This window comes from Microtus pennsylvanicus, chromosome 6 (genome assembly GCF_037038515.1).
Source record: "Microtus pennsylvanicus isolate mMicPen1 chromosome 6, mMicPen1.hap1, whole genome shotgun sequence".
NCBI classification, from domain to species: domain Eukaryota; kingdom Metazoa; phylum Chordata; class Mammalia; order Rodentia; family Cricetidae; genus Microtus; species Microtus pennsylvanicus.
Genome location: NC_134584.1, coordinates 121504479 through 121521175, shown reverse-complemented (window position 1 = coordinate 121521175; position 16697 = coordinate 121504479). Strand labels below are relative to the sequence as shown.

Sequence of the window (16697 nt, the reverse complement as noted above, 5' to 3'; positions counted from 1 at the left end):
AGGAGAGTGCACGGCTGCTGAGGTAGGCAGCCACACCCTTCAGCCCGGCCCTGAACATCCAGTGTCTGCTGAGCTAATGTGTAGCTGGCTTCTCTGCATCTAGAAGAACCACTGACCCTGGAGAGATGGCTCAGGGGTTAAGACAGATATGGCAGGCATCTTACAACCACCTGTAACATTGAAGGGGTTCAGTGCTGCCTTCTGACCTCCAGGGACACCCACACATATGTAGCTTCTAGACAAACATTAAAAAAGAATCCTGCCGGACGGTAGTAACACCTGCCTTTAATCTCAGCACTCGGGAGGCAGTTCTCTGTGAATCTGAGACCATCCTGGTCCACAGAACAAGACCCAGGATGGGCTCCAAAGCTACAGAGAAACCCCGTCTTGAAAAAACAAAAACTAATTAATTAATTAATTAATTTAAAAAATTTTAAAAATCAGTGAACATTGTCCTCTCAGGCCCTGTGTCATGAGTACCATACATTTCCCCCTCATCCCTAGTTCCCTACTTAGCACCTAGCTCTATTCTCTCCTGTCCTCCAGCCTCTGATATCCACAAGGACCCCATACTGATGACCTAGTGTTCTAGTGTTTCTATTGCTATGATTAAAACACTACAATCAAAAGTAACTTGGGGAGGAATGGGTTTATCTGGCTCAAGAAGTCAAGGCAGGAACTCAAACCAGGCATGAACTTGGAGGCAGGAGCTGATAAAGAGGCCATGGGGAGTGCTGCTTGCTGGCTTCTATAGTTTGCTCAGTTTATCTTCCTATGAAAACCCAGGTCCACCACCCAGGGGTGGCCTCAGCCATAATGGAATTGCCTCCTATCCCCCATCAATTGCTAATTAAGAAAATGCCCATAGCCCGGTGGTGGTGGCACGCGCCTTTAATCCCAGCGCTCTGGAGGCAGAGGCAAGTGGGTCTCTGTGAGTTCGAGGTCATTCTGGTCTACAGAGTGAGTTCCAGGACAGCAGCCAGGGCTACACAGAGAAACTCTGCCTCAAAAAAGGAGAAGAGGAGGAGGAGGAGAAAATCCTTCAATGCCCTACACGCTTGCCTGCCATCAGCCCAGTGCTTTCGGAGGCATTTTCTCAATTGAGGCTTCCTCCTTTCACATGATGCTAGTTTGTGTCAAGTTGCCACAAAACCATCTCTAATGTCTCCTGGGAGCCAGCCCATCAGGGACAAATTCCACGTGTACCACCTCAGCTATGCCATCTGGGTTTCGAGGATGCCTGTGTGGTTACACTGCTCACGTTTTTCCTGCTTCTTCGGGTCTCACACTGATCCCACCCGCCTCCACAGTCCACAGCCTCACAAGCCAGACTGGGCGAGATCCTCTGCCTGTTTAAAGCTTTTCCCTGTGCGGTAGCTCCAGCGCCGAATACTCTGTGATTCCACGAACTCCCACAGCAGACCCCTGGGTCTGCACAGTGGACCGGAGATTTTCCCTTTCTCTTTATCTGAGGTCGCGCTTGAAGGGTGTCTTCTGTCATCTCTATCTCACTCCTTCACCACATCTCTTCTCCCGAGATTCCAGGCTGCGGGATCTCAGCTGCGAGGCTTTTTAATGCAGATCTGACTCAGGTTTTCTTTACCCTTTGGCCGCCAAGCTCTGAGAAGAGGCAAGCTAACACTGCCATCTCCTCCGCCACTTTTTTTTTTTTATACTTTAATTTTTGTTGTTTGTTTTATTTTTTGAGACAGGCTTTTTCTGTGTAGCCTTGGCTGTCCTGGAACTCGCTTTGTGGACCAGGCTGTCCTCGAACTCCGAGATCCACCTGCCTCTGCCTCTGGAGTGCTGAGATTAAAGGTGTGCACCACGCCTACCCCTGTGATGCTCTACCCTTCAACAGCACAGTTTCCACTGTCTGTCTCGTTACCCATTTCAGGGACATCACTACTCTCCCCAAACTCCTCTTTAGTCAGTGTGTCCTGCCAGCTGATTGTGCTGTGTGGCTAAAGTTCCTCTCCAGGGGGAGACATAGACAATGTCTGCCCCTCTCAGTAAGGCTCCCTCTGACAAACTAGAGTACAATTCCTCGACTTACTGAGGGTGCCGTGTGTAAGGGGCTACAGGCAGGAGAGTGGATGAGCTTGAAGCTGTCATAGTGGAAGGTCTGCACCCAGCATCATGACCCCTGACCTCCACCTGGCTGTGGCTGTAAGGGCCCCCTCCCTTAGTCTTCCCGACTAGCCTCTCTCCAAGAGCTGAAAATTTGGCAGAATTGCACACAATCGATTGGAAGGAGTGGTTGGGTACTTGGGTGAAGGCTCCATGACCTTCAGGAAGAAGATCAAACCTAACTCCTGAAGATGGTGGAAGTTTGGCTCAGAAGATAGTCTTCACAACTGAAGGCCTGTGGAAGAGGAAGCAGGTCACGGCTTCCTGGCTCCACAAATGTGGGCGTGTCCAGCATCACTTATGTATATAAAAAAGTTGTGGCAGCTAATTTTTTTTTTTTGCTATTTTTTTTTCGAGACAGGGTTTCACCGTAGCTTTGGAGCCTGTCTTGTAGACCAGGCTGGCCTTGAACTCTCAGAGATCTGCCTGCCTCTGCCTCCCGAGTGTTGGGATTAAAGACATGCACCACCACTGCCCAGCATGGCAGCTAATTTTATGGTTTGTAATTTGTTTTTTGAGACAATGTTTCTATTATCCCAGGTTGGCCTCCAATTTGCTATATAGCTGAGGATGACCGTGAACTCTTAATCCTCCTGTCTCTGCTTCCTGAGTGCTGGGATTACAGATGTGTGTTGGCATACCTTGTTATCCAGTGCTGGGGATGGCTAGCTAGGCAAGCGTCCTACTAACCTAACCTGGTCAATACATACTTGGCCACAATTAAAGAAAAACAAAGTGAAAGAATTGTTTGTGATACCTGGAAAGGACATGAAAACGTGTATTAGAACAAGCCACTTCCGTTTACTTGCTCCTTGTCTGAGGTTGCAGGCATTTCCTGCGACATCCTCTGTCTCAAAACACACGAATAGTGTTGGCTCACTGGCCCCTGACAGGAAGTGTGGCTCCTAACTGCTCTGAAGGTCATGTTGGGCTGTGGTCACAGAATTCAAACAAAGAAGAGCCTATAGAGGTCACGTGGTGCAGGGGCGTCATTTGTCACAAGGGCCAAAGCCCGGGCAAAGAACCAGCCAGGGAAGTGGGAAAGCAGGCGTAAAGAGCCCTGAAGGCTTGTGGCCAGGCACCAACACAGAACATGGAGGCACTGGTCATTACTCCTCTGGCCTGGGCTAAGAAAGAAATTTTCTTGTCAAGCGAGGGCAAGGGAATTCCAGCCCGGGGTAGCCCCAACGTGCCTCTTTCCCTCTTTCCTTCCCTGTGACCCTAACCCTGGCTTTCTTCCTCCCCAGTTCTGTGCAGGCCCCACCTCTACTCTAGGTCCTTTCCTACTAAACACAGCGACCCTGGCAGCCTATAGCCACCTGCTAGATTGGCTACATGTGTTCTGCCCTGTGCTGTTGTTCACACGAGACCAGAACTCCTGGATGAAATCTACCTCTCTCCTGCCCTCTCTAGTGGCCCAGGCCAACTACTCTGGAAAGATGTTGACCTCTGAAGACTTCCCTGGGGACCCGAGTTCAAAGGGACAAGGGACAGGGACACAGAAATCCACAAACAGTATCCTCCCCTTTTAGGTCACTTTCAAAGGTTTTCTGTCCCTAGTGCCTGGCCTGGAAAAGGCCTGTATGGGAAGCACAGCTGCGCTTTGGTCCCCTCTGCTGGCCTGACCAGGCCAAGCTCCAGGGTACAGCAGATGGAATCTCAGTCCTGGGTGGACTTCCTTCCCAGCCCGGTATTGGGCTGTATTCCCCTCTCCTCTCTTCTCTTTTCCCCAAAGGGCCTTCTTCCCTGAGTCTCATACATATTCCTGACCTAACAATGAACCTCACACCCTTGACAGACACTTTATAACATCTGAGATAACAGCAGAGAGGTGACTTCCCACTAACTCTTAGCTCTAAGACACACAGGGTTCCAGGATGTCAAGCACTGGGATCCTTCAGCTGTGAGGTGATCTTGCCCGCTGGGCCTGATAACAACACGCACATGTTCCAATGGGTGTAACTGTCCCTTCTGTATTGAAGCCTTCTCTCTACTCCCCTCTCCTCTCTTCCCCTCCTCTTCCCTCCCCTCCTCTCTCTCTCTCTTTCTATTTTTGGTTTTTCAAGACAGGATTTCTCTGTGTAACTATCCTGGCTGTCCTGGAACAAACTTTGTAGACCAGTCTAGCCTTGAACTCACTGAGATCCACCTGCTTCTGCATCGCTCGCTCGTGCTGGGTGGGATTAAAGGCAGTTCTTTCTGGCTGGCTGTGTTCACTGGCTTTACATCATGTAATACTATGATTCTAAACAGTAGAACAGGTGAGGTACCCAGGAACCCAGGTTTCTGCCCAGCTCAGTGTCTAACACAGAGGCTCTGTAGAAACCTTTCCTTTCTCGTCACAAGAAGGGCAGGTGCAGATTATTGGGTGCCCTCTCCATCCCTGTTGCCAGGGAGCTCAGTGAAGCCACTGAGACTGTTGTCCCTCTGGAGCAACCAGACAGCACATTTGGAGAAGAAACTGAAAACAAGAGCTGTCTGACGTACAAGGAAACAATAGTGAGACTGGCTAGCTCAGCCTGATGTGACAGGCCATCTCCTGTGCTGCTGAAGGCCTGTTCACACTCCCATACTCCGGTGGAGAGAGCCAAACAATCGATTTAGCTTCCAAGACGGCAGCATGCCAGCAGCTCTCAATAGTGCCCTAGGCATATAGCTGCTTGGCTAAGCCACCCACTTCTAGGAATCCTTCTACAGAAGCACACACACTCACACAAAATGCAAGGACAGCGCCAGCGCCATGCATGGCTTCAATGGGGGGTGGCAATCTGAATAAGTTTAGACAGTCTAGACAAACAAGGAAGCTGTTTCGGTGTGGAGCTGAAAAGCTTCAAGAAGCGCCCACGTAGAAAAACAGGCTGGAGAAAGAGCAATTCCCCACCATTGTGTATAAAATGTCAACCAAAGGCTGTGGAGACATTGTTACCATCTGCTCTCCTGAGAACTGAACTGGTGGCCTGGTTATTTCATAGTGTGTACTCTTGCATCTTCTTTGATGTCTGAGCCATTCAAAATCCACGAATTTTAAGAGATGGGGGAACTGGAAAGTTGTATCTGTTTCTGCTGGAGAATGAATGGACTCAGCAATGATGGCTGTACCAAGTGAGGACACTAAATGTCACTGAACTGTAACTTAAAAATAAAGGCCAAATGGCAAGATTTTTGTTTTGCATATTTTGCTGTAATAAAAATGATGTAAAAGTCAGGTGGTGGTGGCACACGTGCTTAATCCCAGCAGAAGTAAGAGAATCTCTTGAGTTTGGGGCCAGCCTGGTCTACAGAGTAAGTTCCAGGACAAACAACAAAAACCCATAGAGATGTGTTAATCCATTTCAACTATGAAAAGTGACAAAATTCTTGCTTATGCAGAACCTGGGAAAGAGGACAGCATTTGAAAATACCTAATGCGAAAAAAAAAAAGAAAGAAAATACCTAATGCGGATGTAGCGCATCCACCTGCAGCCCGAGACCTCCGGTAAGTTGGACGGTCCAGACAGGCTATGGGACCCCAGACTCAAGACAGGGCACACAAGAGAAGCCAGATTGTGGATGTAGAATACTCCAGGATGCGGGGCCCTGGCACGATCCTGGGCTGCGGATCAGGGGATCCCTCCCGATGCGCGGTTTAGTGGGTTGTGTGTGCAACGGAGAGGCAGGATGCTTGTCGTTCTTGAGCTCTGGAACAGCAGATAGCCCCACCGTCCTTCTCCACAGTCTGGCTATTCTGAGCTGCGTGTGCCAGAAAGACGACTCCCACGCTTGCGCAGATTCCACCCATGCACAAGGCGCACGCGCCGGTTCCACTCCCTGAGCAGACTCCGCCCCTCGCTGGAGGCCACGCGCTCAGAGGCGGCGGGGCGGGCTCAGTGTCGGCCGCACATCATTCGATTCTGTCCATAGGCTAAAAAGTGGATCGTGGGCTCGGCCCACAGCCTATTGGACGGCACGGGAGCAGCACGGTCCGTGGGCCAATCATATGGCAGCGCGTGAGACTGTGGACGCCGGTCGGAGACCGGTGCTGGGCTGTGCAGCTTTGACTCCAGACTCTCTCGGCCATGGCTTCGGAAAAGGCTCAGGACCTGGTCGTCACCTGCACCGCGCCGGTCAACATCGCGGTTATCAAGTATTGTGAGTGTTGGAGTCAGGGGTCACCTCGGCTGGGATCGGGGCGTAGGGCTGGAGGCTGGACTTACCGCGACTGGAATCAGGTCCCCTGGTCTGGAGAGCGGAATCATCCTGGCTGGGATGGGAATTGATCGAGGCACAGGGTTGGAGAGGAGGATCACCACCGCCGGGATCAATGGGCACAGTGCTAGAGACGGGGGTTACTGCAGTCAGGATTGGGGGTCCTGGGAGCTGGAGGCCGGGGCCCCTAGCTGCCAGGATCAATGGGCAAAGGGGTGTAGATGAGGATCACTGCTGCCGGGATTCAGGGCCGGAGGGAAAAAGCCCATGGTCCAGATCTGTAATAACTGGTCTAGAGACGGCTGGAAAGGGGACTCAGGGCTGAAAGGGGCGTCACCACGACCGGAATCAACGGGCACTGGGCTGGAGACGGGGATCATCGAAGCCAGGATAGGCGATCCCAGGGCTGGATATGGGGAGTATCATCACGACAGGGAAAGGGGACTCGGGGCTGGAGACGAGGGTCATGCGGCTGGGATTGGTTGTGCTCCGGGCTGGAGAAGGGCACACCACTGCGAATCTGGGATGGTGAAATTAAGGCTTTTCGCTGCTAGGGAGAGGCGGGGCTCTCCTCCGGCTAGTCTCATAAGCTATTTAATACACCTCAGGCCTGGCCTCTACTGTCACTCCTGAAGCTTTGGTGTTGACACGGGTGCTACCGCACCTCCTGTTGTGAGGAGCAGCCTTTTGCTCCTCCCCAGTCTCTGGTAACCCTCTAAACTAGGGTGGTATCGCAGGGTACAGCGCCCCTCACCCTAGCCTCTCACCTGCCCTTCTTCCTTCCTCCATGGTCATTTAGGACTGCTTCTGTAAGTGGATCCACAGAGCCTGTAGATTCTTGAGTTTGGCTCAGTTCAGTCAGCATACTTATCTGGAAGCTTATCCAGGTGGATGCAGCTGGGGTTCATTGTCCCCCGTTGCTAGGCCCAATTCCACAGCATAAGCAACCCCAGGGGCTGTTACCGGTGAAGTTGTTACTTGTGTTTATGGGCAGATCTTTGTGTGAACGTTCATCCTTCAGAGGAAGGAGGTCCTGGAATGCTTCCCGGAGAAAGGGTGGCAACTGTTCTTTATTGTGTTAAGGAACTGTGGTTTCCCTGGGGTGGCAGTGCCCACATGTTTTCCCACCAGCAGTACACGGGCCATCTTGGTTTCCATGTTCTGGTGCCCATTCCAGAGGAGTCCCTATTTTTCACCTTAGTTTTTCTCACAGATACACCCACAGTTCCGTGTGGTTTTAGCCTTCGGTTCCCCGATGGCCAGTGGTATGGGCGATCCTTCTCTTGAGCCCATTGTACCCTACCTTCCTTGTCTTTTGTTTTGTTTTCTTGTTGTTGTTTTGTTTTATCAAGACAAGGTTTTCTCCCCATAGCCCTGACTGTCCTGTGGCCTCGAACTCACAGAGATGCTCCTGCCTCTGCCTCCTGAGTGCCAGGATTGAAGATGTGTGTTGATCTTGTGTTCTGCAGTGTGGCTGAACACATTCTTTCCTTTTGAGAACTTCGGTAGGTTTTTTGAGATTTTCTTTGTAGACAAACAAGCCTTTTGCCACTAGGAGTGACTTTCTTTATATTTCCTTGCCTGATTCGTTAGAAGAACAACACTGTATCAGGTGAGAGGATGGGGCTGGTGGCAGTTGACTTTCTTGCCTTGGTCCATGAAAGTATCTTTACAGTTTGTAGACTAGCCTGGGCCCCATAACTAGGCTCTGTCTTAAAAACAAAACAAAAAAAAGTCCTTCATCCTTCCCATTTTTTTTTCTGATAATTCTTCCCTAAAACACAAATGGTTGTGATTTTTTTTTCTGTTGGTAAGATCACATGATGTTACCCAGGTAGTGGTTGTGCATGCCTTTAATCCCAGCACTCAGGAGGCAGAGGCAGGCAGATCTCTGAGTTCTAGGCTAGGCTGGTCGACAAAACGAGTTCCAGGACAGCCAGGGCTATTACACAGAGAAACCCTGTCCCGACAAGAACAAAAGATCACATGATCCCAAGATTGGGCCTGTAGCTCAGTAGTATAGCACCTGCCTAGCATGTGTAAGATCCCCCAAACAAACAAAGAGGCCCTTGGGAGGAGTTGGAGGGGGGAATAGAGTGTGTAAATAATTAAGATACATTGTATACATGTATAAAATTTTCAAAGACTATATACAGATATTCCTTTTAAATGCATGCTATTTTTCTTCTGCATACTGCTGTGTGGGATGCTTTGCGGTTGGCTGCGGTTTGGATGTCAATCACATTTCAGCTGGCTGGGTTTTCCCTCCATCTGTTCAGGTTCACCCCCACCCCTAGCTTTTGTTTCAGTTCCCGGCTCAGCTCCCAGGCTTTCATCTCCTTCTTAACCATCTCTTTGATGCTGTTTTCTTACTTTGTCCTGATCGCTGGCTTAGGCTGTCTCATGGCAGCAGTCGTGGCATCTCTGACACGTCAGAGTTAGTGTCCTGTTATTTTCTCGGTTTGAGAACCTCCCTTTTGGTATGACAATTGATTTGGGGTGACATTGAATGGTTTTCTGCTGTGTTCTGAGACTCGAGTCCTGTTAAAACCTTTAGCTGGTGGAGGAGGGGTGCCATCTCTTTTCTGGCAGATAGAGGGGTTCCACCCACATTGTATGGCCCTTGTTTCTGCTGGGGGCTCTGTAGAGTTCCTGCAGGGGCTGTGAAGCCTCCTCTGGAAGCTCCCAGCAAGGCTGAAGAAGCACCTGTGCAGGCAGGCCTGCGGTGAAGCGCAGGCTGGCAGCTGCGATGAAGGGGCAGCCCGCCACACCTTCAGGGTGAAAAGGATGGTGCTTTCGTGCAGCCAGGCTCCCAGGGCCTTGGGAAGAGGGTGAGGCTGGAGCCACCTGTGGCAAAAATTTGTCTCAACTGCTCTTCACTGGTCTCCTTGATGCTCAGCAAATGCTGCTGGCCTGAGACCAGTGGTCAGAAAGAAACCCAGATGGGGCACCCGAAGCCACGCACCCTAGCCATGCCTGGAGCCAAGGGCCCAGGGTCTTCCTTCCTCACTCAGGTACCTCGTGCTGGCTTGTGCGGGACACCTGGACTTCGGGCTTAGGGCTAGGTCACCTGCTCCATCTTCCTAAGAGCAGCCCCATGACTCCAGGAGAGCTGCCTGTGGGCGGGTGTCTGTAGACAGTGAACGATGGAAAAGGTTCACCCGCCCAGAGTTAGCCTTTCGTTACCTTCTGTGCGAACATCCCAGATTAACTGAGCATGTGTGGATGCTCAACAAAGACAATGCGACCACCAGCTAAGTACTGTGAGTGCTGTCGGGTGGCGTTTCCTCTGGCTTTCTGGAGAGTTGACTGTGCCCGCGATGGGGCTTAGAGCGTTGGGCAGAGAGGGACCATTCTGACGGGTGCAGTCGGAGACATGGTCAGGAACTGCGCTCCTCCGGGTGCAGGAGGAGACCACTAGCCACATGTGCTACCTAGCAGATTTCCACAACTGTATCTGTGAAGTAAAAAAAAAAAAGAGAGAGAGATGGAAGAAGCATGAGGCAGAGGCAGGCTGGCCTCCGCCTGTGCTCTGGGAACCTGTGCTGAGTCTGCAGCCAGCCCAGAGGTGTCCTGAGGATGTGGCACAGCCTGGGCAGTGAGAACAGGATGGTGGTACGGGGGCTGCTACAGAGGGGCGGGGGCAACTTTTCGGAGTGCCAGTCGGGTGCCAGGAACTCACTGGCTTGGATTATTGTTGCAGGGGGGAAGCGCGATGAAGCACTGATCCTGCCCATCAACTCCTCTCTGAGTGTCACGCTGCACCAGGACCAGGTGAGTGCACCGCATAGACACTGCGCTCTCATGGCTAGAATGGGGTGGCTTCTCGTGGGAACCGTAGCCGGCCTGTGTCCTTCTAATTCCTTTTGGACTGCCCAGCACACAGTCCCCTCATCTCTTCATCCACACACAAATTCCCAAAGCCACAGGGCTAGTTTTATACCTGAGATACTTTATTCAAGAGGGACCAGATGCCCACGGTCCTGCTGTGGGTGAGACAGACCCCGCACGGCGAAGGCCAAGCCAATGTGGCCAGCCTGAGGGGCTTGCCAGGGTGGCCTCCCTGACCTTCCACGTGCTTGTCCCTGCCCAGGGGGACAGCCATACTAGCCATAGGTAGGAAAGGCCTCGTGGGCAGAAAGGGATGCTGTGTGGGCACTGGTCCTCAGCCCCGGCCCTTGTTCTTCTCAGTTAAAAACCGTCACAACTGCCGCCATCAGCAAGGACTTCACAGAGGACCGCATCTGGCTGAATGGTCAAGAGGAGGATGTGGGGCAGCCACGACTCCAGGCCTGCCTGAGGGAGAGTAAGTTGGGATGACAGCCACTCCGTGTGCCCTTGTGGATGCTGAGCGCGCATAGGAGAGGGGCTGGAGTTGGGGCATCCCAGGAGGGAGTCTGTGTGGGAGGTCTGGACGTTACTGCCTCACAGATTTCAGCCATACTCCTCCCACTCCCGGCCGCAGGCAGATGAGGTGGGTCTGCCAAGTGGCACTGCCACTCACTGTGCCCTCTCCCCTGCAGTCCGCCGCCTGGCTCGGAAGCGGAGGAGCACAGGGGATGGGGACGCACTTCCCCTCAGCCTCAACTATAAGGTGCACGTGGCCTCAGAGAACAACTTCCCCACTGCTGCAGGCCTGGCATCGTCAGCAGCGGGCTACGCCTGCCTAGGTGGGTGCTCACAGGGACTGGGAGATCCAGGGCTCAGCTTTGTGGTAGTAGGGGTGGGGTCTCTGGCCTGTCAGCACCCAGGGCTCCTATCGTGGGAGCTCCCTGTAAAAAGGCCCCGAGTTTGCCCTTTCCCATAATGCAATTGACCACCAGACCCTCTCTGCCCCTGTGTGAGGGCCCTCCAGCTCCCCAGTGACTCAAGCAACAGAAGCCACCTGAAGGTAGAAAATACCTGGAGGCAGAGGTAGGAGGATCTTGGCTCCCTTGAAAATTCCAAGATCTTGGCCCAGCTTCAGGCCCAGCTGCATTCTGGGTTGCTGACCCTATTGTCAAGAACTCTTTTTTTTTTTTACCCCCGCCAGTATCATCTTTGCTTTCTTGCCCTGGGTCACTCACTGTAGGTGGCACCCCCATCCCTGGCACAGGCAGCCCTCACCTCTTAGCTCCAGGAGTGATAACTCCCTGGTCCAGCTAGCTCCTGCATCATCCTGAATTGGAGGCATAGGTGAGCCAGTCCCAGACGCAAGGTCACCTTCTCAAGATGGCTAGATGAGCGGCAAGCTTTCCTCACTATTTCTGCGATGCTATCTCCCCCAGAGCAGCCATTCTCTTCCTGGAGACACATTACATTACTCAGACTGTCACCTTGGTCCCTGTTCCTGGTGGCCTTCTGACTCCTACCCCTCCCTTTAGTGCTCCACATGGGTACAGCTCCTCAAAGAAGCCTCCCCCTCATCCCCAGTCCTGAGGTAGTTTACAAGGCTGACTACATTTCCAAACCCAATGCCAAGTGAAAGGACGTGGAGCTGGGAGATGCCCCAGCTCTGCTCCTCAGAATCTCATTTCCTATGCAGCGGGGAGCACCCAACAGAGCTGGTCTGGGTGGTACATTAGCCTTCACCCTTCCTCCGTGTCTCTTTCCTGTGCCTTCAGCCTATACCTTGGCCCGGGTCTACGGGGTTGAGGGGGACCTCTCCGAAGTGGCTCGGCGGGGCTCGGGCAGTGCGTGCCGCAGTCTTTATGGGGGCTTCGTGGAGTGGCAGATGGGGGAGCAGAGCGATGGAAAGGACAGCGTCGCCCGGCAGATAGCCCCAGAGTGGCACTGGCCCCAACTCCGAATCCTTATCCTTGTGGTAAGTGGGTGGGCATGCAGCCAGTGGGAGAATGGCTGTTTAGCCAGGGCTGGGCTAAGAAAGAAAGAACTGTTATCTATCTGGGGTTCACCAGGATCCTAGGCTAGCAGGGGCTGGGGAACAGACCAAGGCTGCTAGTGGTAGGATCCGCACTGGATCACACATGACAGAGCTGTGCCCCTTCTCATGATGTGACTAGATCCAGACCCACATCACTCTTCCCTGACCAGGAGCCAAGGGTTGGTTTAGCAGAGGGCAGGGCTTGTGCTGTGGGTCCCCTGTGGCCCAGGCCCAGTGCCATCTCTCATTCAGGTGAGTGCCCAGAAGAAGCAGACAGGCAGCACAGTGGGCATGCAGACCAGTGTGGAGACCAGTACCCTGCTCAAGGTAGGGCCCGCTGGGGCGGGCAGGGACCAGGGCCCGCTGGGGAGGCCAGGGACCAGGGCCCGCTGGGGCGGACAGGGACCAGAGCCTTACTAGGAGGGCAGAGAACAAAGTCCTGCTTGCTGGGGAGGGTGAAGTGTGCTGCTCAAGATGGGGCTCTCCTGGTGGGGGTATGACTCTGGAGGTCCTGTGCCCAGATTCGCTGGCAGAAAGTGTTGTACCCACTCACCCGCTCGCTCCCCTTGCAGTTCCGGGCAGAGTCCATTGTGCCTGAGCGCATGAAGGAGATGACCCGCTGCATCCGAGAGCGGGACTTCCAGGCCTTTGCCCAGCTGACCATGAAGGACAGCAACCAGTTTCACGCCACCTGCCTCGATACCTTCCCGCCCATCTCCTACCTCAACGACACCTCCAGGCGCATCATCCAGCTAGTACACGGCTTTAACACACACCACGGGCAGACAAAGGTGACAGCTTGCAGGGCCTGTGGGGCAGATGCTAGGAGCATGAGCCGATGATGGGGACGTGGTATACATGGACAAAGGTTATGGAAGTGGGTGGGGCTGGGAGTGGCTCCAGGATGGGCCTCCAGATCATGGCAGACATGGCACAGACAAACTCCACCGTACAATTCTGGTTCGTTCTGTGTTTTGTGTCTTCCCTAAAATACATTAGCTGTGTGACCCGCACAGGCTATAGCCTCGTCCCTGAGCTCCAGGCAGAGGTGACTAACATAAGTGTGTTTCATTCATACCACTCCCTGGTTGGGAGGCATAGATGGGCCCAGTTCAACTTGGGAGATGCTAGGTCCCCCGCAGGTCGAGGGTCAGTGCTAAGGGTGCTGAGTGAACAGCTGGGGATCTTTTGGGTTCCAGGTGGCATACACCTTTGATGCGGGCCCCAATGCTGTGATCTTCACTCTGGATGACACTGTGGCTGAGTTTGTGGCAGCCGTGAGGCACAGCTTTCCCCCTGCAACAAACGGAGACAAGTGAGTGTGTGCCCCTCTTCCCTGCCTGGAGATGCCCAGAACAGTCTGCTAGGGCATGGAGCTCACAGTACTAAACCAGGAGATCTCAGGCACTGACTGGCCTCCTGCAGGGACTCAGCCACGCAGATGGCAGCACTGAAAGTCTCTCCTGATAGCCACACAGGTTGTGGGTGTGTGAACAAATACCATATTCCTACCCCTTAAGAAATGGGGTATTTCAGCTATAATGGTGACCCTCATCTATAATACGGGTGCTCAGGAGGTGAATTCAAAGCCAGCCTGAACTGTAGTATGAGACCCTATCTAAAAAAGAAAAAAGTTGGCTCTTCTTAATAATTTATTTTTTTATTTTTTGGAGAGAAATGATGTCTTGGAAGATCAGGGGCCTTCCCTCAGCAAAGACCAGCTTGTGTTTTATTTTAAAATTTTTTAGGCTGAATGTTTTGCCTGTGTGAATGTCTGTACCCCATATGTGTGCAGTATCCCTGGAGGCCAGAAGAGGGCATCAGTCCCCTGGAATTGGAATTACAGATGATTGTCAGCTGCCATGTGGGTGCTGGGGCCCTAACCCCAGTCTTCTGCAAGAGCAACAAGTGTTCTTAACCACCGAGTCACTTCTTAGCCTAGAATTGAGTTTTTGTTGCTGTTGTTTAAAGATGTATTTATTTATTTATTATGTATGCAGTGTTCTGCCTGCGTGTATGCCTGCAGGCCAGAAGAGGGCACCAGATCTCATTATGGAGGGCTGTGAGCCACCACGTGCTTGCAGTAAATTGAACTCAGGACCTCTGGAAGAATAGCCAATGCAGTTAACCGCTGAGCTACCTCTTAGCCCAGAATTGAGTTTTATTAGGAAATGCATCAGACATTCTGATGAGTATCTTAAGTATCTGATGTTTTGAAGCATAGGATTCAAACAAAGCCCCAGTTTCTTCCTTCTTGAACAGGTTTGAGCCTGTGCAGGTGGTCCCTGGTCTCTTCGTGGCACGGGTCTCTCCTGGGACCAGTCTGACTACCCTGTGCCACTTAGCAAAAGATGTAATTCATAGTGTTCTCATCATGCCTAAAAGAACCCTCCCACCCTTGGCCACTTCTCTCTGAACCTTGAATCACCCATCTGGGCCTCCCACGCAACGGCCCCATGGACACACTTCTGCTTCTTTGCCCAGGTTCCTAAAGGGGCTGCCGGTGACACCTACTCTTCTCTCTGATGAGCTGAAAGCTGCGCTGCCTATGGAGCCCAGCCCAGGTGCTGTCCAGTACATCATTGCCACTCAGGTGAGGCCCAGTTAATACACGGCAGGCCCTGCCTTATCTGCTGTGGGTGCCCAGGCTCCCTCCCTCCGCTGTCTCGGGCAAGAAGCAGAAGCCAACATCAGCCATGGCTCAGAGTCACCAGACCCTGGTTTGCTCATTTCCCCTCAGTGGTCATGTAGGGACAATCTGCATGCAGAGGAGGAGAGTGGGGGTGTTTGGGATGCAAAGGTTAGTAACTCGGGACCAAGAGAAGCCAGGCAGATAAAAAGTGGTCACTTTTGCCAGGCGGTGGCGCACGCCTTTATCCCAGTACTCTGCCTGCAGAGGCAGGCAGGTATCTGTGAGTTGGAGGCCAGCCTGGTCTACAAAGTGAGTTCCAAGACAGCCAGGACTGATACACAGAGAAGCCCTGTCTCAAAAATAAATAAATAAATACAATCACTTTTATCACCAGCATAAGTAGGTGTTGAGGTTCCCAAGACAATGCCCTCCAGGTGTTCCCCACAAACAGGCCAGCATCCCTGTATCTCCTGACCCTGCCCTCAGAGAACTCACTCTATAAATCCCTGCTTTCTATGCCAACCATGTGCTGAGGGCCACAGAGACCCGCCAGGATCTGGTCCAGCCAGGGTAAGGGACACCTAGCAGCTCAGGTGGCTTTGCATGGACAAGCTGGTGTGGATTTATCAGGAAGGGACACCCTGTCCCTCATCTAATCCTGTTTTAGAGTCGCTCGGTCTTGTGAAGTCCCTGGAGCAGTGGGTAGGACCTGCCGCATTGCCAGGGACTAGACACTGATTTCCTCCCCCAGGTCGGACCAGGGCCTCAGGTCCTAGACAACGCACACGCTCATCTGCTGGGCCCAGATGGCCTGCCACATCAGGACCGCTGACCTCGTGGCAGGACCGCTGACCTCGTGGCAGGACCACTGACCTCTTCCATGCCAATCCCTTGTGCTGCTGGAGAAAGGGTTGCTCACTGGGTCTGGGAGCTGGTGTGCTGACTGGCCATGCCTGTGGGGGTGCTTGATGGTAATGCCATGCTGGTGGGGGACATGGAGTGGTGATAAGTGCCTATCTAGGCAGCTGGGATGCGGGGGTCCCCAATCAAGTGCCTCACGTTCCCTGCGAGTTTCCGAAGGGCTCGCAGAAACACTCTGTGGACCTCCCTGTATTCCAGACAGCAGCTCGTCAGGGAAGGGGAGTCTGTGTCTCCCATTAAAGAAGTCCCTAGAGCCTCAGAGAGCAGCTGAGCTTGGAAGACACTGGCCAGAGAGCAGTGTCTCTGCTGAGCCTGGGGCTCCTAACTCAGGCTGCACCGCGGATGGAATATTTCTTTATAAAGACCAGTGACCCCTCCCCTTGAGGGCAGAGGCTGTTGAGCCCACAGGGACGGGTCCCTTGTGGGTGTGGGTACATCATGAAGGTGCAGGTAATGGACCTGATGACCCCGGGAATAAAGTGTGCTGCTGCTGCCTGCTGCCTTGCCCGTGCTTTCTCTTTGTAAACCAATTTTCTCAGGTCCATGAGCTACAGCTGAGCGCTCAGGTTCCTACCAGCCATTGAGTGCCACCTTTATGTAGTGGAGAGGTGGGGCCCGAAGTAGGTACTTCTAGGATTGCTTCCTACTGCCACAAGCCACCCCAGCCACTGTGCCCTCCCGTGACAGTCTCCTGCCTCCTTGTCACCCTATGCCATACCCCAGCATACATGCTGCTGCTAATGCGGGCCAGAACAAAAGTGTTCAGTTGTCCCCGACTTTCTGGGTTTTCCCAGCCTTACAAATCAAGTCCTCCTCCCTCCACGTAATCACGTGATCCAGGCCACACCTGCCCCGGCTCACAGTGGGTCGGAAATAGCCTCATTCTGCCTTTGATAAGCAAAGGAGCAGGTGCACTGAAGTGACTTACTCCAGGGGTCCTAGGAGCTGGGGGGCGGGGGGAAGGGG

General features: G+C 52.9%; 1 protein-coding gene across 1 annotated transcript; it reads left to right on the top strand.

The window, feature by feature from the left end:
- The first annotated feature begins 5975 nt into the window (after positions 1-5975).
- Positions 5976-16225, top strand: Mvd (mevalonate diphosphate decarboxylase). The gene is made up of 10 exons (XM_075977521.1): positions 5976-6258; positions 10019-10089; positions 10507-10621; positions 10839-10985; positions 11919-12118; positions 12431-12505; positions 12751-12969; positions 13378-13493; positions 14663-14771; positions 15562-16225. The coding sequence occupies exons 1-10, from the start codon at positions 6186-6188 to the stop codon at positions 15640-15642; spliced, it is 1206 nt and encodes a 401-aa protein (XP_075833636.1). The 5' UTR covers positions 5976-6185; the 3' UTR covers positions 15643-16225.
- The last annotated feature ends 472 nt before the right edge of the window (positions 16226-16697 follow it).